Source organism: Hetaerina americana, unplaced genomic scaffold (assembly GCF_022747635.1).
Source record: "Hetaerina americana unplaced genomic scaffold, ioHetAmer1.1.p SCAF_11, whole genome shotgun sequence".
NCBI lineage: Eukaryota > Metazoa > Arthropoda > Insecta > Odonata > Calopterygidae > Hetaerina > Hetaerina americana.
This window is the reverse complement of record NW_027286181.1, coordinates 37,728,700-37,752,129: the sequence shown is the minus strand read 5'-3', so window position 1 is coordinate 37,752,129 and position 23,430 is coordinate 37,728,700. Positions and strand designations below refer to the sequence as shown.

General features: G+C 35.2%; 1 protein-coding gene across 1 annotated transcript in view; it reads right to left on the bottom strand.

The window, feature by feature from the left end:
• Window positions 1-23,430, bottom strand: part of rad50 (DNA repair protein rad50) — a 45,852-nt gene that overhangs the window by 3,012 nt on the left and 19,410 nt on the right. The window contains exons 13-23 of the mRNA XM_071599600.1: window positions 23,284-23,377; window positions 22,769-22,889; window positions 18,835-18,923; window positions 15,920-16,057; window positions 15,158-15,309; window positions 14,401-14,606; window positions 10,286-10,455; window positions 9,807-10,007; window positions 7,928-8,134; window positions 4,335-4,508; window positions 1,527-1,842 (exon numbers count right to left, since the gene is read on the bottom strand). Of these exons, the coding sequence (XP_071455701.1) occupies window positions 1,527-1,842; window positions 4,335-4,508; window positions 7,928-8,134; window positions 9,807-10,007; window positions 10,286-10,455; window positions 14,401-14,606; window positions 15,158-15,309; window positions 15,920-16,057; window positions 18,835-18,923; window positions 22,769-22,889; window positions 23,284-23,377 (1,868 nt within the window). The remainder of the gene's footprint in view (window positions 1-1,526; window positions 1,843-4,334; window positions 4,509-7,927; window positions 8,135-9,806; window positions 10,008-10,285; window positions 10,456-14,400; window positions 14,607-15,157; window positions 15,310-15,919; window positions 16,058-18,834; window positions 18,924-22,768; window positions 22,890-23,283; window positions 23,378-23,430) is intronic.

The window sequence follows — 23,430 nt, the reverse complement described above, 5'->3', positions numbered from 1 at the left end:
GTGATCACACACTGACCAGATGCTCACTTCTTCGAAATGAACATTCTATAAGAATAAATGTTGCTAAGAATTCAGTCGAGGTAATCTACCTTATAAAGGTAGGCTTTGGATGGTACCTAACGAGTATTATTTTCTATGCATCATGAGAACTTCTTGTATGCCCTATGCCCTAACGCCATCTCTTCCTTCACCTAATGCCACATTCCAATCACCCATCACTACCCAGTGTTTCCTTCCACAAACACCTGCAATACCCTCTAACTCATTGCATACCCTGTTGACCGCTTCAACACAGTGATTGCTTGGTGGCATGTAGACCTGAATAATGACCAAGTTCATTGGTTCAGCTTTTACTTCCACTAGTAAATTCTATCACTCATCCGCTCTATTTCCTACACTTCCTCCTACTTTTTTCTTCATTACCATCTCCACCTCTTGCCAACTCTCTTCCACTCGGCTGCATCATATATTACTCTATAACTCTCACTCCAGTAATCCCTGCTTTTATTCTATCTCACCTCATGCAACCCTTAAATATCTATTTCCTCTCACATTCTGCTTAATATTTTCTAATTTTCCTGTCCTCAACATTGCCATAACATTTAAAGTCTCTTCTAACTGTCCCAGTCCTCTTCTCCGTCTTCTGTTTTGCTTCAGCCCACAATTCAACTTTGATAGGAGTTGTACGGTGGAATCCATAGAAGCCTTGCCTCTCTCTTTGTTGGGAACAACACACAGCCCAAATGGTTGAGTCCCATTGTAGCCAGGATCAATGTTCACCATTAAGTCATAGTATAAATAATTGAGGTGATTTCCCATTGCCTTTGTCATAGAGCTATTAATGTGACATCAAAACTGAAATGATCACTGGGGAGAATCGGGATTGGTGCGGTGGCTATCGTACTGGCTTCCTACTCAGAGGACTCGGGTTCAAATCCCGGCGGTGTTGAATATTTTCAGTGGTATCTCAATCCCTACTTGAGGTGCTTTATGGAGGGCACTTTGAGTGAGTACACCGTCCATCAGATGGGACGTTAAGCTGCAGACCCCTTGGCGCCTTTCGTAAAGAGTAGGCTAATGCCGACGCCAGGTTTCTCTCCACCCTTTATCCTTTCCTGTCTATCCCCTATGGCGCAAATGATCTCAGCTGTCGGTTGCCTCCCCTAAATAATACTATTACTATGATCACTGGGGTCAGAAGGTTCTATAACCACCTCATTGGAGAACAGGCATAGCAAAGACTAACTTTTGACTGTTTTCCACCCTTCGGCCTATCTAAGCATGGGTGACCCTAACAGGATGAGTAATCATTGCTTCATCCAGTACAGCCCTAGGAACAACAGAACAAACATCCTTCCACCATGTCAAGGTTTTAGTCCATGAGGATGGGATAATTAACGTATTTAGTTTAAACAGAAAAAAGGAAGTTACAAAAAGGTGAACCATCTACAGGAGTTATATATTAAAATTGCCAGGAATTATCCAAGAAAATTATAAGCATTTTTCACAACAATTATCAAACTTACCAGATGTTCCTTCACCACCTTCATCAGTCTTAATTTCAATGTAATCTACATCATTTCCTCTGTAAACTGAAGTCCACAGTTCACGAATAATGGCATTTATGGACTGCATTCTCTCCTTGTGGAAATGCATAATAGCCCAGTCCAGCGCAACACTAAACTGCTTTAGGTCTTCAATAGCCTTTTTTGTAATTAGTAGAGCAAAATATTTTTCACAAAAATCTTTATCAGCATTTTTGTAAATTGGTTTGTTTAAATCCTTTTCCAAATCAAAAATGTTTTTTTCCACCTCTATCTTTCTTCCCTCAGCTACTGACATCTGTCGAATGTAAAAACAAACATTAAATTTTTTAGTTCGAAATAAATAAATACACAGTGCTAGAGTACACTCATATCAAATCATTATAATCATATGCTTTAAATTCATTTCAATGAGAAGATAGACCTACAATAATTTTTATGAATTGTATATTTCAGCTGTAAACCTCATTTCAATTCATGTTTACCCTTTAGATATAGGATCGAAAGTCTATTTTCTATCCTCAAAAATATAATCCATATGTTAGAAAGTAATCAAAGAGAGAAATATATAGAGAGCGATCAATAAAGTAAGAAAGAGAAAAGAAAGTAATCGTTGGCTCACTATTTCATCATAATTTTTCAGACATTCATAAAGGTTCTCCTTATTGAAGCATTCAATAACATACTTAGATTAAATTAAAACAAAAGCAAGATGGTAATTCCAAAAACTATACACTTTCAGGCTTCACTTGATGGAATTATTTGATGTCCATTTTAAATGAGTTTGTAATAAATTGATCTAAGTCTGTGGAAAATTAAAATCTCATTTAATATGGACTCCAAAAACTATGATCAAAAACAGTTTTGATTTGCTACTCCTTTTGTATACACTTCAGGTTTACCTACAACAACATAAAAAAGGTTAGTGTCTGAGCACTCTCTGTGACATGCTCTTATGATGGTTTTCAGGATATGATATGAATAAAAAACACAAGTATATGCAGGTATAAATGCATACCTGTACATATGCATACCAATCAATCACAAAGTTTTGGTTTAACCCTTTTTTAAGGGGGAAATCCCAAAACATTAGCATGGGGCACCTAAATAAAATCAAATATAGCTGAATCATTATTTTGATTACAAATTGAAGCATCGAATACTTCAATACACACAATGTGTCCATGACATTCCAAACTTTTTTTATTGCAGCCTTTTCTTGACCCCATCCCTCGAAAGACTGTTGAACCACAGAGTTTGAACCCTTTCAAAAAGTAGTGCTGAGTGTTATCAATATAGCCACAGTTGCTTAAGAATGCGGGCATCTGATATAACCTAGTGCTATGTGCCAGAATCGGGAGATAGATGAGAAGTAGGAACGGTGGGTAGCAATTATATTTTGCTATAAATCAAATTTTTCAGCAACGAAGACTTTTGAGCTGCTTCTGATGGTATACAGTAAGCCAGCACTGAGTTATACAACTGTTTTTGAGTCGCATAAATTTTTGTAATAAAACACTTGCTAGCTTATAATCAACGAGTTCATCCAGACCTCTTCACCTCTCTTGATTTCTTCTTTTGGCACAACAATATTCTGGCTCATTTGGCAGCAATAAATGAGTAGTTCCTCAATAAAAAAGGGTATCAACCATGTAAAATCTAACATTCCCCAGATTCCTCTCCTATGCACTATTTCCTCTTTTAAAATGCAATTTATCAATGAGCAGCTCATTGATAAATTGTATTTTAAAAAACTTTATCAACTGGCAGTCAAGAGACATTTATAGAACCCAACCGCCACAAGACTCTGCTGCCAAATGGCGTGGAATCATATACCTGAATCACATTACTATGACAATTTGCAAAAAAAATGCTGAAAATAATTTTAAATTAGCCTATTATAATAAATTGAACCTCAGGAACCTACTTTCCCAAACAAAAGACAAAATTCAAAAAGTGAAAAAAAGTGGAGTGTATAAGTTAAGATGTGAGTGTGACGCAGTGTATATCGAACAAACCGGCCAAAAATTTCAAGAACGGGTGATGGAGCACCAAGCCTGCGTGAAGAACAAAAAGTCAACGTCACATTTTGCAAAGCATTTATTGGAATATAACCACGGTAGTGACTTTAAATTTGAAATTTCACATTTAGAAAAGAAAGGACTCAGACTAGATGCTTTAGGGCAGCTTGAAATTTTCAAAAGTGTACCTTTTGTACACCTCCCACTCCCCCTTTCTATAATATTTCAAAGTATTCCAAGAAACTGCACAGTAACTTTGAACCAAGTCATCCGCTAAGTGTGCCTTACAGTCCAACAATTTCAGAATATAAAAATCATTCGCCTTGACGGGGATTGGTATTTTCTTAGTAATTTGTCACCCACAATTCCATTTACCTATACAGTAGTACAATGAGAAAGGGATGTGTGGATTATTTCTTCTCTTCAATCAGCCACTTCCTCTCTTTCCTGATTCATCCCCAAATTTTGAATTATTTTTCTCATACTATGAGCATATGAAATATTTCCAAAGAATTTAGCTTAGTTCAAGGCTAATCGAATGTGTGATGTAGGTAAACATTATGCAACTTTGTGTTCTCTATTCATGAGACTAACATGCGCACACCCAATCAGGAACTAGCACTTTCATGTGCATAGACTTACATGCATATCCATAATGCCAAAACATAACATTTTCAATTACATGAGAAGTATTTAGCAATTAAAGGGTCTAGTTACTGCCACTCACAGTAAATTCAGCTAATGGAAATTCAACAAAACACATTCTTACCTTTCTATTGATTTGGTCTTCCTCCATGCATAGTTTCTTCTTTTCTCCTCTTATATTATCAAACTTTATATCTCCTAATTCAATTCTCAATTTACTAATTTCATTGTCAAGGGTGCCTTCTTGAGACTGCAAATCTCTTAGTTGCAGGTTGTCAGCCAACTCACGTTCTTTGACCTAATTAAATGAGAAATTTTCACCTTGTCACATTGATATAAAGATGTGTTATGAGTTGAACTAAAAATATCAAGATAATATATCTTGATCCTGTGGGAAAAAGAAAAGAGTGAGGTAATGAGGAAACACAGTATTATCCCCAGAATCTGGATGCCCCAGAACCTGAGAAAATTGGAAAACAAACAAAAAATTCATGGAAATTTTGCCTCAGAATCCAAATGCCTGGAATGAAATCTGTTATGAAATAGTTTTCCATATTAACTTTATCGCACATTACCTAATTTTTGTCGTACATTAATATGTTGCCGACCAGGTTTGTCAGGCGAACACATTACCACACATCAGGTAAACAATTGTTACAAAATCAGTTGAACAAAAATACAAGGGGATCTAGATGGTGCAGGGGCTAACGTACTGGCTTCCCACCCAGAGGGCTCGGGTTCAAATCCCAGCGGTGTTGAATATTTTTCAGAGGTATCTCAACCCCTACTTGAGGTGCTTTGTGGAGGGTACTTTGAGTGAGTACGCCGTCCGTTGGATGGGACGTTAAGCTGCGGACCCCTTGGTGCCTTTCGTAAAGAGTAGGCTAATGCCAATGCCGGGTTTCTCTCCACCCTTCATCCTTTCCTGTCCATCCCCTATGGCAAAAATGACCTAAGCTGTTGGTCGCCTCCCCTAAATACTACTAATACTAATACAAAAATACAGTAGATACAGTCGAGTATATATGGCCATGCAAGGAGAGAGGGATGATAAATTAGAATTGGGTATTGGAGGACGTAGGAGTGAAAGTTGGAAGCAAAAGATTCATGACTGATACTGTGAATTAGAAAGAAGCTGTTTCACAAAGTTATGCCTAATATCCCAATGTACCCCAAAACATAGTTTGTGCATGTTTCTGCCAATGTTTTCACAGCACTGAGGCCACCCATACGCTTTGTTTCTCAGTTCAACATAATAAACGGTTGAGAAAGAATATTGCATGATTTTCACTACTAATTTGATGCTTATGTGGCTATTTTATGTTATTTTAATAAAACAGCAAATTAGTGTATTCACCACAGGCCCTAAAAAGCATAAGTGAAAAAATAAAACTTAAAGGAAAGCTGTTAGAGATACCATTGAATTTAAGAAAGATCATATTTCCTAACATGAAAGTGATCCATGTGTAGCCTATGGTACCCTTGCAGCAACAATGTTAAGGGTGCCTAAATTTCCTGTTTGCATGATTTTGAAAAATAAAGACACTATCAAAGCAGTTTGACAAAAGTGGTTACAACACTGACCTCTAGGAGATCAAAAAGTATGGAAGAGATGGAAAAACTCCTCTTAGTTTAGATTCATAAAAAATGGCTGACGTGATTTCTGAGATGATAATTTGTGAGAAAGCCAAGATGCTCAAAGTTGATTCAGTGGGAGGAATGCATAGTGCTCAAAAGAGGGTGGTTTAAGTATGAACGACTGGGATCCTGTGTTGCTATGAACAGAGAGGGTGACCAGTTCTCGTTCGGGGGCCTCAGAAAAGTTTGTGAACAATGAGGGGTATGCTTTGAACCAAGTGATCAACTGTGATGAAACATCTCTTTTAGAAAAAGATGCCCAAGTGATTATACATCTCAAAAGATGACAAGTCTGTACTGAGCCATAAACCAGTGAAAGTCAGCCTTACACTCTTGCTGTGTGGTAATGCTAGTGGGGACTGCAAGATGAAACCTCTGCTCATGTACCACTCAGAGAATCCTTTAAAAAGTCTTTAAAAAGAAAAACATTATTAAGAGGGGTATATCATAATGCTATGCAGAGATCGAATGTGAAAGCATGGGCTACCAGGCAGTTTCCCACCGACTAGATACACATATGGAGTTCTAGAATGTTCCACCAGTAAAGGCTTATCTGAGGGAGAAATATCTCCCAACAAAGGCTCTCATTGACCAGGACAATGCTCCTGCGCATCCTCCAGAATTAGATGAGAATTTGGTTGGTGAATATGGCCTCATTGAGATAAACTATTTCCTCCCAATACCACAGGAAAAGCACAAGTGAAAATCAAGCAAATGAAAGCAATGGATGTTTGGCCTCAGTTTCAAAGATATTTGGATACAATGACAGTTTTAGTAAAAATGAAAGGCAATCACCAGCTGAGGTGATTAGCACCATTATGGATTAGGTGAGTAATTTGGTTTAAGTAGAATTGGGAACGTGGAGAGAAAAGAGAAAACTCAAGCAGTGTCATTAGCCCTCTCTTAACAAAAGCTGCCTTAACTTAAAGTTCTTTCAACATGGTATATCAGAATAGCTCTGAAAAATTCTGCCACAATCAATATTCAAGCTGAGGCCTTCTGAATACTAAGTCATTATTAACTAATTGCCACACCAGTTTGATCCCAGATTATGCATTTCAGGTGAATCATACCTCATTGCTGTACACACCATGGATAACACCAAAGTAACGCCTATATGGGTCCTTCAATAAGTCCTAGGAAAATCCAAGATGACTCTCATGGTATTGGAAAAGGTTTGCCTTTAGTAAGCCTCATCTCTCACTAGGCTGTTAAATTTTCAGCTATATTCATGCATAGTAAATTGGAACAATAAAATTTTGACTATTAAGAAAAATGGAAAATAATCAGTTTCATGTGGTGATAAAATAATTCTATTATAAGGCTTAACACCAAATTAGATCGAAGCAGAATTGGATGAGACTCATGGCACATTTGCTCCTGTGTATGTCACTATTTACAATTGGGTAAATAAGTTTAACATGGCCGTACATCCACAAATGATGAACATTGTTCAGGACATCCAGTGAAAGTGACTTCCTCTGAGGTCATGACCAACAAAGATACCTATTTTAAGGACCTTTCCTAAATCTACTTTAGGTGAAGCTTAAAAAAGTTGGAGAAATGCTAGGAAAAAATTATTGGGCTAAAAGGATATGATGAAAAATAAAAAAACTACCCAAAATCATTTGTTCTTTTTTTTCCTAGGACTTTTGAACAACCCACATACTATAGTTTTGGTTTATACAAGGGTTTGCATACCTGTGGACATAAACCAAACATAAAATGGTATATTTGACTAAAAGGCACATTATTCTAATCTGAAATTTCTGGCTCACATGCATTCCCAACTTTTTCATGAAATGTGGTCATTTTCCTGAATTATTGAATAAATTGAATAATTACTGGCTTTTCCCAATATTCTTTTTATTCAAGTTCCCTTCATTTCCTTTTCCTCTAATTATTTACTCAGCTACTGACTTCCAAAACTGTTACCATTATTTTGTTCTGAATCAACAAAGATCACTCAGAAAGTGACAAAATTTTTTATCATATCAGGAGCTTATGATGTGAATTTGCATGATCACCTAAATTTATTGAGTATTTTTTCTGATGAGCACTCAATTTTAAATATATTACCTGCTGTGTGGAGAGTTCCATGCGTATTTCATCTATCTTTAGTAAAAGCTCCTGGCGTTTACTGAATGCTGCTTGAGCATTCTTTTCCAAGCGCTCAAGCCTTGCACGAGAAGATGCAACATTATGTTCAACACCATCTGTTTCTATTTTTTTAATCACCTTATTTAATGATTCTATTTCTTTGAAGTCTCTTTTCACTTGATCAACCTATAAAGAACAAAAATTAAAATGTTATTAAAAAATAAGATAACCCACAAATGAAAAATCAGTATATTGCAATGGGTCCACGTCTAATAATGCAATCACATTACAATAAATTTACTTCAAATTATGCTCTGAGAAAGTTTATGGTTTACCTTATAACTGAAAACTCAAATTATCAGCACATGCATATTATTCTATTTCAAGGATTTTTTCCAGCATTTCACAATGGTAAGTAACTATGCATACATACACAGTTTCCATTATTTTTTTTACCCTAATGCACTCAAGCTTACTATAATGTTGATGATTAGCACTAGCATCACTCAAGAGCTAGCAAGATGATTCCAAATAATATGGCTTCTTTATTTACAATTGATTTAATATTTTAGTATGATTAGATCGTATTTGCCAATTGTTCGGTGTGACACCAATAAATAATACTAATATGAATTGAGATTCCAATCTCATTAGGGAACTCTTAACTCTCATTTCCAGCAGACTTCTCTCTATTAATCACTGATGACAGTTGATAGTGTTACCATCTTATCCAAAACATTAGCTTTTAAGAGACACATTCCCAGGGCCCAGAATGCCCAGTGAGAGCAAAACAAAATTTTATGATTCACAGACCTGAGCAAAGATACCCCTGCCTCCATAAAAATGAGATCAATGATGGGACCCAGGACACTATGGTGTCTATTCTGTTGCCCATTCAAAAAGACTAATACACATGAAGCATTATCATAATAAAAACATGAGTTGCAGAATAGGAAATATGGAAAAGTTAAAATATGAAATGGGTATTGTTTTCTCCATTTATAAAACACTGCTTAAATTGTGCGTTCATGTGTAAGGAGATCAGACACCTGAATGAGAGGTATCACTTGCAGATGCACCCTTACACATGAGGAATTATAAAATTTGGTCTCAGAGGTCAGACAGTCAAAGCCAGACTAAATCTGAGATTTGAATATTAAAAATAATTCATTGTAAATCATAAATATTTTGCAGCAATTTTTGCAAAGTTACTTCAAAACAGAGCCTGTAACAGAGCTGCAAAATATAACATCATGTTAAAATTCAATTCTAATAAATTTGGGGCATTTAGGTGAAGGGTTCTTAACTAATTTATGATTATCATGAGACATTAGACAGTGCTTCTGGCTCCTATTTTTTTCTTTCTCAGATTAAGAAAAGATGGTAAATTCTATGGTATTGGGCAACTTTACGGAACTTCATGATTAATGCTGAAAAATAAAAACTTGATAAGGTCCACTGAATTTTATTTGAAACTACCAACTTTGTTGAACAGTCAATATCATCAGGCGGTCCTGACCTGATGATGATGTAGACTGTTTGATGAAGCCAGTCCTTTTAAATAAAATTCAAGAGAAACCTCTTTCTAAAATTATGAAATCATATAACCTGTTTCCAACCATATTGTTTGAAAAAATGTTTTTACGCAGTGCACATTTATTATTGGGAATTAAATGTTCACCTAAATTTTGCTGCTAAAAATAATGAAGTAGTGAACAGAAATGTTCACCAATAAAAACACAAATGAAAGTAGAGGAAAGATTCCTGGAAAAATGATGCTGGAAGTGGTTGCTTAAGAAAAAATAACAGTAGGAATGGAGGAAGTGAACAGCAGAAGAGGAAAAGTTTCATACTGTACCTTTTCTTTGCTTTCATCAACTTTCTTATGAAGGTTACTAATAGCTATTTCACTCTCAGATTGTATCCTTTTCAGTGTTGTGTCTGCTTCATACAATTCACTCCTTTTCAAGGAAATTTCAACTTCAAGAATTTCCTTCAGCTCTTCTCTCTCCTTCAACTTGTCCCTGAGACTGTTGCTAGCTTGTAGGCCTGATTGTATCTATAAATTTGAATTAAATAATGATAATTTTGTTAAGGGTTTTATCAATTCTGATAAACTCCATTCACACAAAAGAGTAAGTATTGATGAAACAGCAATAATAGGGATAGCGATAACATCAATAATATTAATCACTTAAAATTATACCAATAGCAATTTGATAGGAGTAATGGCTTAATAAGGGGGAGTTGCTAGAGATCAAAGGAAATCAATTTCAATTTTTGAAAGCTCTGAAGAAAGAAGAAAAATGACTGAATGCATGACTAAAGAAATCCTACCTTCAATTTCTCCGACATAATTTGGTTACGTTTTTCACGCAGTCTACTTATTTTCTCAGAATGAGAATTGATATCAGATTGCTTCATCTCAGATTCTCTCATTGACTCCTGAAGTTCTAACTGAATACTTTGTTGCTCAGCTTGAGCTAAATTCATAGACCGGCCTGACTCTGGAACACAAACAAAAAAGCAGAAAATAATGAATGAATTTTGTCAATGTTACATGAAATAAATTCAGACAAAGGTTTCACATAATTTGATAATTGCTAATGTCCACACATCAATTAAATTTGCATAGAGTCAAAAGTGTTTTACACAATAGTAAAGATGAAAAGAGAACATGCAGTAAGCATAAATAACAAATCCAGAAGTGCAGGAATATTTTTTGACGTGGGGCAAACTCAGATGGATACAGAGAGGTGATTAAATCACCATGGGAGGGATCTCAAAATTAACAAGGATGAAATAATATAAATGGACTATACCTTAATCTTCTTATGTTTATTAATTATCATTTACTATTTGACTGGGATATTTTCATGCAACACACATCTGGGACCATTTATTAAAAGTACAAGTCTTAAACATTTACTTAAAGGAAAAACTACCAAGAAGTAATTTTCTACAACATATATCACGTCTACTTCTTCTAGTATATGCAGTTAAGAATATTTCGGGGTACATTTACCACTATTTTCACAGGACTTATAATGTGGCTTGTGGCATAAGCTTCTCTTCTTGGTATATAAATGCCTGTCTTACAATAATGAGAGAAATATACATTTTGTCGGTGCATAAAAACAAAACTTTAGAGAAAAGAGCACTCTTAAATATGAAGTTTTCTCAGATTTTCCATCAGGTTAGGTATTCCCCTGCAGGCATTATTAAAGTCAACCTTCCCATCATCCTCAAGGTGCTTGTCGTATACATGAAGTCTTCTTGGATAATCATTGGATGCTACTTAATATTACATAAATGAAACATCTTTTGATATTGATGTAAATTATTTTACTCCATCATTGATAGTGTTTGGATATTGGATTGTATCTGCAGTGAAAATTGTTTTGGCTTCCCTTGATTACACTTCATGCAATTACGCTAATATGTAATTGAAACCTATCATATTTATGAAACATTTTTTAAGGTGATACCCTGAAAATCACTTATAACTAAAGTAGAATTTTCCAACCTGCAAAATCATTACAAACATGAACCATTCAATGATTTATGCTGATGAAATTCAATCACAAATTCCCTGACTTTTCTAGTTTTCCCCCAAAATTCACTGCCTTCAAAAACTATCACAAAATATATTCTCTACTGATTTTAGCGGGTCCCATTTGTATTTTATATATTAATATTAGTAAAAACTTGAGAGAATTACATGGGAAGGCCCAGAAGTGCCCGGCCTGACCTAGAGATGGCGGCAGTTGTTTAAAAAGTATCACTGTATTAGAAATTATGCAATATATAAAGCATATGTTTCCTGTTGGAAGACTTTTTGTTGTTTAGTATTGTTTCATAGCCATCAATAGGGAACGTTTTGAGTGAATTTGTGAAAAACGAGAAAATTGGTCGTCGTTATGTGATACAATACTTTTATTTGAAAGGCCTCAGCCCAACCAATATAAAAGCTAAACTGGATTCTACTCTGGGTGAGTCTGCTCCTTCAATTACAACAGTGAAATATTGGGTAGCAGAGTTTAAATGAGGCCGTACGAGCTTTCAAGATGAGCATCGCATTGGTTGACCAAATGATGTGACAACTCCAGAAACGGTGAAGAAAATCCACAAAATGATACTGGATGATCGTCGACTGAAAGTGCGCAAGCTAGCAGACATCATAGTAGGCATTTTTAAAAGTACGGTACATCACATATTAACTGACAATTTGGTCATGAGAAAGCTGTGTGCAAAATGGGGGCTGCATTTGCTTGCACTCAGGCAAAACCAGTGTCGTGAAGATGTTTCTATAGAGTGTTTAGCAAAGTTTCATAGCAACTAGGCAGAATTTTTGTGCCGTTTCATAGCCATGGATGAAATATGGGTCCCAAGACAAAAGAACAATCAAAACAATGGATTCAAAAGGGAGAATCGGCGACAAAGAAGCCGAAGGCCATTTCATTTGCTGGTAAGGTTCTAGCATCAGTTTTTTGGGCACGCGTGGGATAATTTTCATTGACTATCTTGAAAAAGGAAAACCAATCAACGGCAAGTATTTAAACTTATTGCAACGTTTCAGTGAAGAAATCAAGCAAAAGCAGCCGCATTAGACTAAGAAGAAAGTGTTGTTTCATCAAGACAATGCACCAGCTCACAAATGCGTCATTGCAATGGCAAAAATTCATGAATTAAAATTTGAATTGGTACCTCATGCACCCTATTTGCCAGTTTTAGCCCCCTCGGATTATTTTCTGTTCGCTAACTTGACAAATTGGCTCAGGGGGTAAAAGATTTTCCAACTGTGAAGAAGTTATGTCAGTTATTATAATAAAAAGGGTATTGACTTTATTGAACATCGCTGGGAAAAGTTTATAGAGCTGAAAGGAGATTATGTTGAAAAATAAGTACATTTTTTCCAAAATTTTTGTGTTTTCTTCGTTAGGTCAAGTGCATCAGGGATTACCCTCGTAAATACTTGTTGACGTTACTTATGCAATGTTGCCTTAGATTACATGCCTTACTCAAAGGTTATTCAAAAGAGTATTGAAAGCAATAACAAAAAAATGTATGAAAAATCTCACAGAAAGTTTGAACTTTCTCCGAGATAATCTTAATTTGCTAACTGCTAAGACAAAAATTACGCTAAAATAAAAGTCAGCAAATATAGTTAGAATTTCAATGAAGTTTTCCAAACTAAATGAAGATAGACTTCATTTAAATTTAACCTTGCAGATACTTCTACCAAATAATATCATTATTAACATCTTTCAATCACATCTATGGGCCATACATTGCCCTCCTCCTTTATGCACATATTTTTTTTTCAAGTTTTTATTTTCACAAGGAAAAAAAATATTTGAAATGCATTTTCAAATGATTTTTTCACACCCCTAGAAAAAAAATTCCAGACTTCATACAAAATTCCTCGGCATTTCCCATTGGCAGATTCCTACTGCTCTAACTTCCTGAAATACCTTTGCCATGTCACTGGCCAACCTAGTAATAGCTCTTCATGGATTGTGCTCTTTTGAGATAAAAGTACGAAATACCTTTCAATACATCAAATATATATGGTTACAGATTATGACAAAGGTACAGTGATACAGTTACATCCATGTTAACTTTGATTTCGAAGTTCTAGCACTAAACAAAATTCTAAAAATTCTCAATCACGTTCCATTAAAATTGACTTAAAAGACAAAACTTTGAGAGAGAGAAAAATACTTTTTACACCAAAAGAATGACCATAGAAAAAGGTTTGGCCCTTAAAACCAGGGATCGTAACTTGCACTGCAGTATGTTTGCACAACTCCATCTTTAACTAACGTCAGAAAATAAGATAATATTTCTGTGTAGTTTATATTAGGGAACAAAATAACATACAATGATGCAAGCAGTCCAAATGTGCATTATATATTTATAACATTTGCTTATTACACATTCCTTGGATGAGGGAACTGAGCCAATTAGGAAGTTGTCAATTTGTTAGCCAAGCAGTAGCAGTGTGAATCTTCTGTTTTGGTAGTGATCAAATCCCTCGTTATTTCACACACATATAAAATGTAAATTTAAAATATTAATTCTTCCAATTTAAGCGAACTGCTAATTTACAATTTTTTGGACAAATATAAGAATGAGTTCACGGTTTAGAAGCTTTTTCAATTAAAGGAGCTATTTCTTTCAACCTGAAAAGCAGAAAACCTGAATCTTTCCAGTTAAATCATAGCTGTCAGTACATAAGCAAGTCCACTCTAATTGATGCTCAATTTGAGGTTTAAAACTTAAAGTTTCAGTTTAAAATTAAAAAATTTTGTTTTCTGCTTTCAACTATCCAGTGTAGCTCACAAAAAGCAGATTTCCAATTTCTGGTGTAGCTCTAATTAACACATGTAGGCGAACTATTTAGGGTATGAATTTCACTCTCATAACTGGGAATAGTAAAACATTCTTACCGCCAGGTGGCAAACTAGCACTGATGCGACTGACATGCTGGTTGATTTGTTGGAGTTCACCAATTGATTGATCCAATAGTACCATATCATTCATGGTTGACTTAGCTAGTTCTTCATCAACTTGTGGAACTCTGAGATCAGTTTGCAAGTTCTCAATTTCCATTTTAACATCTCTTATCTGGTTCTCCAGTGCAGTAACCTTTTTCCTGTCCACAGAAAACCATGCATACATACGTTCATTTAATGTGAAATAACACTTCTTGGTTTATGAATCATTTCTGAAAGCTTATGAATACTTTTTAATGATACTGTTCAAATGAAAATGTTTTATGAGTGATTTATTTACTTTTGAGGAACGTACAGAATGTCAAATCTCAGATTCTAGGAAAATCAAGGTTTGAAATAATATATTTATATATTCCACCTTCATAAAGCATCATATCATTGGAAAATCATAGTTACCATTTTTATATGCAATAATTTGATGAGAAAATTCATCTCTTAACGCTTCATCATAAAGTCCCAATTAATAATGTGGTCCATAACAAGAGCAAAAACTACATAATAGTTAATGGCATGCAATCTTAATTTAAAGCATTCTTCTCATTATGCATATAAAATATCAAATATATAATGAACTTATAATTATTACAATGAGGAGTGACAATGAACTAAATTTAGCTAGAGTAATTTAACTAGAATTAAAGAAATTATGACTCCAATATATGATAATATGACTGAACAAATCATTTCTTACCTCAGGTCAGGAATTTCCTTCTCTTTCATTTCTGAAATACTTTTGTGAACAGGTTTTAGCTCTAGAAGTTTGTTGTACTTTTCCTCTACACTATCCAGTTTTGCCTTATTTTCTCGTAATTTCAATGGTAATTCCCTTACATTTCTGTTAAGCTGTAAAGATTCAAATGAAATTAAAAGAGTTAAAACCATGGAAAGCTTTTAAATAATTAGGGTACCCTGTAGCTGTCAAAAGGGACATTTCCAGATTTTTCCCCGATTTACCAGATTGATATTTGCTCTATCCCTGATTATTTGAACAAATTGAAATTGTCTAAATGAAATTTTTATAGCTATATATATATATATATATATATATAGCTATAAAAATATATAGCATATATATATATATATATATATATATATATATATATATATATATATATATATATATATATATATATATATATATATATATATACATATATGTATACATATGTGTATATATATATATACACATATATATATATATATATACATATATGTATACATATGTATATATATACATATATATATATACATATATATATATACATATATATATATATACACACACTTTTATATATATATATATATATATATATATATATATATATATATATATATATGGAAAAGATAACATTATAATCTCATTTGGCTAAGACCTCATTTGGCCAAGTCTCAGTTTTACATGATAATTTAACATTAAAAAATCAGCCTATACACAAAGAATTCTTAAACTCACATCAGAAACCAAACTTCGGGCCTCAGAATCAGATGAAAAGTCCCTGTGGCAAAGAGGACAGCAGGGCTGCGGTTCATCGAGTTTTTTGATGTAACGCCTGAACAAGTACTCAGATGATGATAATGTTCCCTTAACATCCTGTAAAAACCAATTCATTGAGTTGAGGAAAAAGTAAAAAGTCATTTTATTAGTCAGCAAGATGCCTTACTGTATACAGTGATACTTACACAATGCGTAACACATGCAATTATTCTAAATGTCTTTTGTTGAAAATAAGCAAGTACAGAGTTTTTAGGATTATTCGTTGGAAATTTGAAATGGTCATGAAAAAGCCAAGTTCAACCACATCATTAATTAAGATCAGTCAGCAGTATGCTGAATGACAACCTTTTGGATTTGAGTAAAAATAAAGTTAAAATTCTTGAAAGGTAAATTTCTGGGGCATGTGGCCCAATAATACATAGGAATTTGACCATCTGGCTCAAAACAAAAATGGTATCTGCCAATGCCTTATATAGCAATGAATTGAATACCTGCACTCTACCTAGAGCTTAATTGTGAAAATAACATAAAAAATGTATATAAAGGTGAATACTATGCACTGTCATCTCAACTCTTAGACCCAATCTTAAAGGAAATCTAACAGGAAAATCACTAAAAAGAATAATCAAACTTCACATGGGCCTGCTCAACTGACAGTTACAACACAATGCACACTACATGAAAGGTTGATTGCAATATTATAGTATCACAATCCACAAGGGTCAGGATGATTATTTTACTATATGGCTCCATTCAGGCAGCAGGATCAGTTAATGGTGGTAAGACACGATGTTGAGTTGCTGCATTTGTGGTGAGCTAAGAATGGGTTCCCTGAGAGATATTTGAACTGGAGCATCAAAGAAGAGAAATAGCCAATCAAAAGGTTACTGAAGATTGAATAAAAAATGATACATATTTTGGCTTTAGCTTACACTTACAAGATAACATCATGGTCATCACAAAACACATTACTATCAAAATTAAAGGCTTTCTTACAGGTCCAAATTCTCATGATGATTTCTGAATTTTTCGGTCTTTTCCCCAATACTTCTTGGAATTGGGGTAATTAATTTGGCTCTTTCCCCAATGAAGTGGTACCCCGCAAATAACCTTTTAGTTTTGATGATACTCAGGTAACTTTGCATTAACCTCCTAGTATCACATGTTACCCACATAAATAATTTATAATAATTATATAATTTTTAATATTCTAACATTTAATGTGTTTTTGATGGACACAGACGGAACAATAATAAAAACATTTGTTTATCTCTTCTAACAAAATACCTCATATACAACACTATAATAAACCCTTCCTCAATTCTGCATACTTCCTCCTTTCCGTCCAACATCCCTATCCTATTCTTACTGCTTCTTCACTAGTCTTTATCCCCTCTATCACAGTCTTCAACAACCCATCACCAATCAAAATACTCTGCATTAGTCCTTCCTGCCTCCATATTTCTCAGAACAAACCTCTCTCCTCCCTATCACAAGCACTTCCTCATTTGTCTTCCTTTTTGATCCTTTCACCTTTCCCTATTGTTTTTCTTATCCACATTTCAAAATGCTTTCAATCTAAGCTTATAATCCTTCCACAATAACCATGTTTCTGCACTATACAAAATCATGCCTTATTACTGCAGCCCTTATCTGGCCAACGTCTCTCCCTTTGTCTACTATCACATTCCAATTCCTCATCACTATAAAATATTTCCTCCCAGGAATACCAGCATTTATTTTCTCTAAATGCTCCAATTAACTTTCTATTTCTTCCTCTATGTGATTGTCTACTTGCAGACCTAAATAATGACAATAAAGTTCATTGATTCAGTTTTAACCTCTACTAGTAACATTTTATCACCTTATCTCTATCACTAACACTCTGTCAGTAAGGCCACTCTGACCTGGCAAGGGTGGCCAAACCCTGACATTGGGCTCTATATTAAAGTATAGCATTCAGTGGAACCTTATACAACGAGGATAATATGTACCGAATTCCTTTTTATTAGAATCCTATCTAGAGATTTTTGTTTCTGCTGATGCTTCAAAATTTTGTAAAAATAAACTCAGCATTATCAATCATTAAATTTCTGGAATGCATTGCCACAGAACTATTAGGAGGATTTCTCATACAGATGGTATGATGTAACAGTTTTCTATGATCTCCATATCACATTTAGCCCACTGTTTGGGTTAGTGCTTTTCAATGATACTTTTTATTTTTATGGTTAACATATTCTTTTATGGTTTAATTCTTGCTTTTTATGCTTTTTCTTCGGGGACATGTTTATAACTATGCACCAAATATTATTCAACTTTGCACACAAAAAATGACAAATAATACATCTGAACACAAATTTGGTTAAATGCGTGATTGGAAGCGGCACTATGATGCTAGCAGAACGAAAGCTAAATAAAACTGAAGTAGCAGGTGCATAATTATTCCAAAATATCCCTTCTCCTTGTAATCTATGTGCAAACTTGCTTGTTAACAGACTCATTTTCGGGCAAAATATGTTTGCTCATTATGAAAATTATTCACTCTACAAGGTGTTCATTCAGCAAGGTTCCACTGTATATAAAATTTAAATTATCTGCCACATCAGACCTCTTAAAAAGGGAAGTCACCTGCATTCAAACTAACACCATGGCTAAATTACATCTTAATTTCTTGAAGTAGGATTACTTAATTTCTTGAAGTAAGCTGATTTTGTTCCAAGGCCATCTCAAAATATACAAATCTGCATTGAAATAGAATGTATTCAAAAGCATATTTCTTTTGCAAATTAAACAGTTTTTCAAACTATAGTTTCAAAAGAAATTTTGCCCGTACATACCATCACACTAATTTGTGATTCAAATTAATTTACCTGCAATTCTTCAACTTGTCTTCGCACACTTGTCAACTTTTCACCATATTCTTCCCCACCACAGAGTTCATATAACTTTTCTTCATTTTCTGAAAATAAGGAGAAATTGATTTGTACTCTTTGTTATACTTTTTCAAACCAACAAAACAGAAGAAATGGGAAAAAAATTCCTTTGAAGACTTCATTTAATATGTACCATACTGTACAGAATATTACCAACACTTTATTCAGTAAAATGTTATCACAAGAAAAAGCAATTGGGGTACTATTTTCAAGCACTAAGAAAAAATATGGAAATTTGAATATATTCCTATTTGGTATTCCATTGGGCCGAGGTCCAGCCAAGCCACCGCTGAAGACAATGTCTTTTTTGAAGGCATTAAGGCTTCTTCATTCAAGTCAAAGATCAAAACATCAGCCATAATGGAGATGCTAGATTAAGGTGTAACACAAATAAAAAGTGAATATTTTCACAATTAATGGATATAAGGTCTACTATTTGTCTGAAGAGATAGGGCAAAGAAAAAGTTCCCAACTTACATGAATTCCATTAAGAACACATAATAATTTCTTAATTTCCTTCATTTTTAAGTATATCAGGTTAAGAAACAATATATGTACCTATAACAGCCACCTGCTGCAAGCATTAAAAGAATCACAGCAGATATTGGAATTTGCTAATATCACAAATTATGTAATTTCTTAAGAAAAAATTACCGCTTTGTCTCAATTTAAATTTAATTTTTAAGTGCCACTATGACTTAGGTCATATGTATCACATACAGGGTTCGTCCGGAAAATAAGTGTACTGAGCTCAGGAAAAAAAATTTATTACACTTTTACATATCTTAAGCTAATATTCCTCAAAATAGGACCCTTGTGAGTCGATACACTTGTTCCAGCGGCGTTCCCATTCCTGGAACGCTCCCGCGAAGGCATCATCGGGAACCTCTCGAAGACACGTCGTCACGGCCTCTTTGACGGCGTCCAAAGTCCCGTAACGCGTTCCTTTCAAACTCCTCTTTATCTTCGGGAACAGAAAGAAGTCCGGTGGTGCCAAGTCCGGGCTGTAGGGCGGGTGCGGCAGCGTTGCCACGCCGTGCTTGGCCAAGAAGTCCGACACGACAAGCGCGGTGTGAGACGGCGCATTGTCGTGATGCAGCCGCCAGATGTTTTTGATCCCTAATAATCTCGTGCACTATTGTTTTTGGCACATTACACTGCTCTGCTATCATCCGAACACTAAGACGACGATCAGAGTTCAGTACATCGCGAACTTTTCGCACATTTTCGTCGGTGAGTGTCGTTGATGGGCGTCCATGCCGTGGTTCGTCGTCGACCTCTTCTCTGCCCTCCACGAACATCTTGTGCCACCGAAAGATCATGTTTCTGGACATGGCTGACTCCCCGTAAGCCTGGTTAATCATACCGACAGTTTCGGTAGACGATTTCCCAAGCTTTACCGCAAATTTGATGGAATAACGCTGCTCCAAAAACTTCGGCATCGCGTTCCGTGACGTGGGTCGAGCGTGGAGGTTCGCGTTAACAGAGCTCCTCACTACACCACAGCTCAGAGCCGACTGCCTTTTTCAGCGTCGCTTGCCAACATACCCCCCTCCAATCGCAGCCCGTCAGAGCGGTGCTGGGCGCGCCTGGAGCGGCGGGAAAAAATCAGTACACTTATTTTCCGGACGAACCCTGTAGGGTCAAATATGCCGCCTAAATGTGTCTTTTTGTCCTGCACACACAACAAGTCTACAGCAAGAATACAGTAAATCCACAACTAAAAGGAATCATCTCAAATCATTGAGAATACCCAACCGTAGCGTAGATATTATTGTCACTCCCTTTTAAGCATTTATCTCCATTATTTTGTCCTTGCTTCTGAGGAATGCAAATTGCTGACATAGACCATGCTGGATCAGTCATGCTCACAACTTGTTCTAACTTTTCACACTTATAAATCTCTATTGTTCCATTTATTTTCTTATGGCTATCTTTTCATGGCTTTCTCTTCTGGGACATTTTTAAAACTATGCACAAATTACTACTAACTTTGCACAAAAAATCCCAAATAATATGTCCAAACACAAGTTTGGAAAAATGTATGATCGCTAGCTAGCAACACTAATATGCCAGCAAAATGAGTGCTTAACACAAACTGAAGTAGAAGACGTGCACTCATTCAGAGAATTCTCCTCTCCTCGTCACTCATTAAGAGAGACAGTTTTGGGAAAAATACTTTTCCCTACACACAAATTATTTGCTATGAGATTTTCTCATTAAGCAAGGTTCTACTGTACTCTTAAAATACTCTTGGTTTTGAATTTCCATGACAGAAAAAATTAGTATTATGCCAGTGCAGGGGCATTTTATTAAAATATATAAATGTTGTTAACTAACAAAATTAATGATTATAAATACCAGGAGGACATTTTTTTAAAGGCTTTCACATTTAGATACAGTGAAACATTGCCAATATATGAGGTATGTCCAACACATACACGAACTAAGGCGATAAAACCTTTATTTTGCAGAATTTAGTCCATATAGATTTCGGCCCCAGCAAAGTACTCTCCATTTGCCACTATGGACTTATTCCATATTATTTTCCACTGTTTAAAGCACCCTTAGAAGTCCTCGGCAGGAAGGTTTTTCAGTTTTCTCGTCGTTTCTTGATTTATTGGGTCCACATCTTCCCAGTGATGTCCCTTCATCGCATTTTTGCATTTTGGGAATAGGAAAAAGTAACAGAGGGCGAGATCTGGCAAATAAGGAGGACGATCAAGGATGGTAATTGAATATTTCTTGCCAGAAACTGACAAACAATCAATGGTGAATGTGCAGGTGCATTGTCATGGTAAAGGATCCATCCATCGCCATGAGTCAAATTTGGTGGTACATGATGCACCCGATCTCTCAAACGCTTGAGAACTGTAAGGGAGAACTCAGCATTTACTGTTTGCCCTTCAGAAAGAAATTCATGATTAACAACACCTTCGACATCAAAGGAAACCAGGAGCATGACTTTGATTTTCGAGCGGCTTTATCTTGATTTTTTGGTTCAAAGTTCATCTTTTGCTTTCCATTCCTTGCTTTGCGATTTTAATTCAATGTCATACTCGTAAAACCACGATTCGTCACCAGTGATTACTCTATTCAGAAATCCAGCATTGTTTTCAAGTGAATTTTTCCAGCCCCTAACACATTCAACTCTTTTCAACTTTTGATCGGGCGTCAGCATCTTGGGCACGATTTTTGCACGCATTTTTTTAAAACCCAAATGTTCGGTTATAATAGTGTGCACTGTTGATTTTCCTAAGTTCAGTTCATTAGCTATCATTCGGACAGTGTTTCACCGATCGGTAAGGACAAGGGACCGCGTACATTCAATGTTGTCTTCAAAATAAGTGGTTGAAGGTCGTCCCGGCCTTGCATCATCCATGGCGTATTGTTGGCCATCTTTAAAATGCTTAATCCACTTGAATACAGATATTTTCTGCAAAGCGTTATCACCGTACACAGCTGTCAACATTTCAGTAATTTCTTAATAACTTTAACCGCACTTCACCAAAACTTGATGTTGATTCATTGCTATGTTTTTTTATCAATTTCCATTTTTGACAAACAGTAAAAACAAGGACAACAGAAACTAACATAGCTGGCACCATACGCACAGCTCGATGATCTGCCAAGCACAGACGGCTCATTGGGTCTCAGGCAAATAGCGCCGCTAGTGAGCAAGGCTATAGTCCACATCATGGCCACCAGGTTACATATTTATTGGACAGACCTTGTATAATATATTGCATTAGTATAGTGCATATCAATTAAAATAGCACAAATTTGAAGGAATCATAGTGAAAACAATATGGTATCTTATTTAACTAGTTATTTTTGAAGCAGTAAATGTGAAACGATGAACAACACATACCTCTCAACAAGTCCTCTTTCTTACGTAACTGTTCCTTTAAATGCTTTCTGTTGGTGTCCAAGCTGGTCAGCTCCTTTTCCTTTTCTCGTATTTGGTAATTTATATCTGCTATACTATTAGCCTGATTTTAAAAAAAGGTAATGCATCACATATAATAGGAGAAAAAAATGCCAAAAATCATGAAGGGATAATGAAAACAATTATATTTCATAAGCTACATTTTATAAATACTCGTATGAATTTAGGAACTCCAGCACAGTAATTAAAAGTTTTCAAATTCTTTCAAAAATTGGAGCACATTTAACAGGATCATATAAAAACTTATGATTCTAAAAATGGCAATTTTGGTTGAATAAAAGTTACCATTTACAGAATCGCATTTCTTGTACACAGGACAAATATTAATCAATTAGGAATGGATGTTGAAGTGGAGGATTTATAGCACAATCCAAGTAATGCATTCCTTTTCCAATGAAAGAAAAGCACTACTTCTAAGTAACGATTCATGAACTGACCAATGATTCCAGGCATCCTTCCACGGCAAGCTTGAAGCCTTGCTCTGGGACTTTTTGTAGAAGATGTTGCAATGCATCAGAATGCTTCCTCTGCCTAAAAATGAATCATTATATTAAATTAATTAAAAGTTATTGGAAAAGGAACAT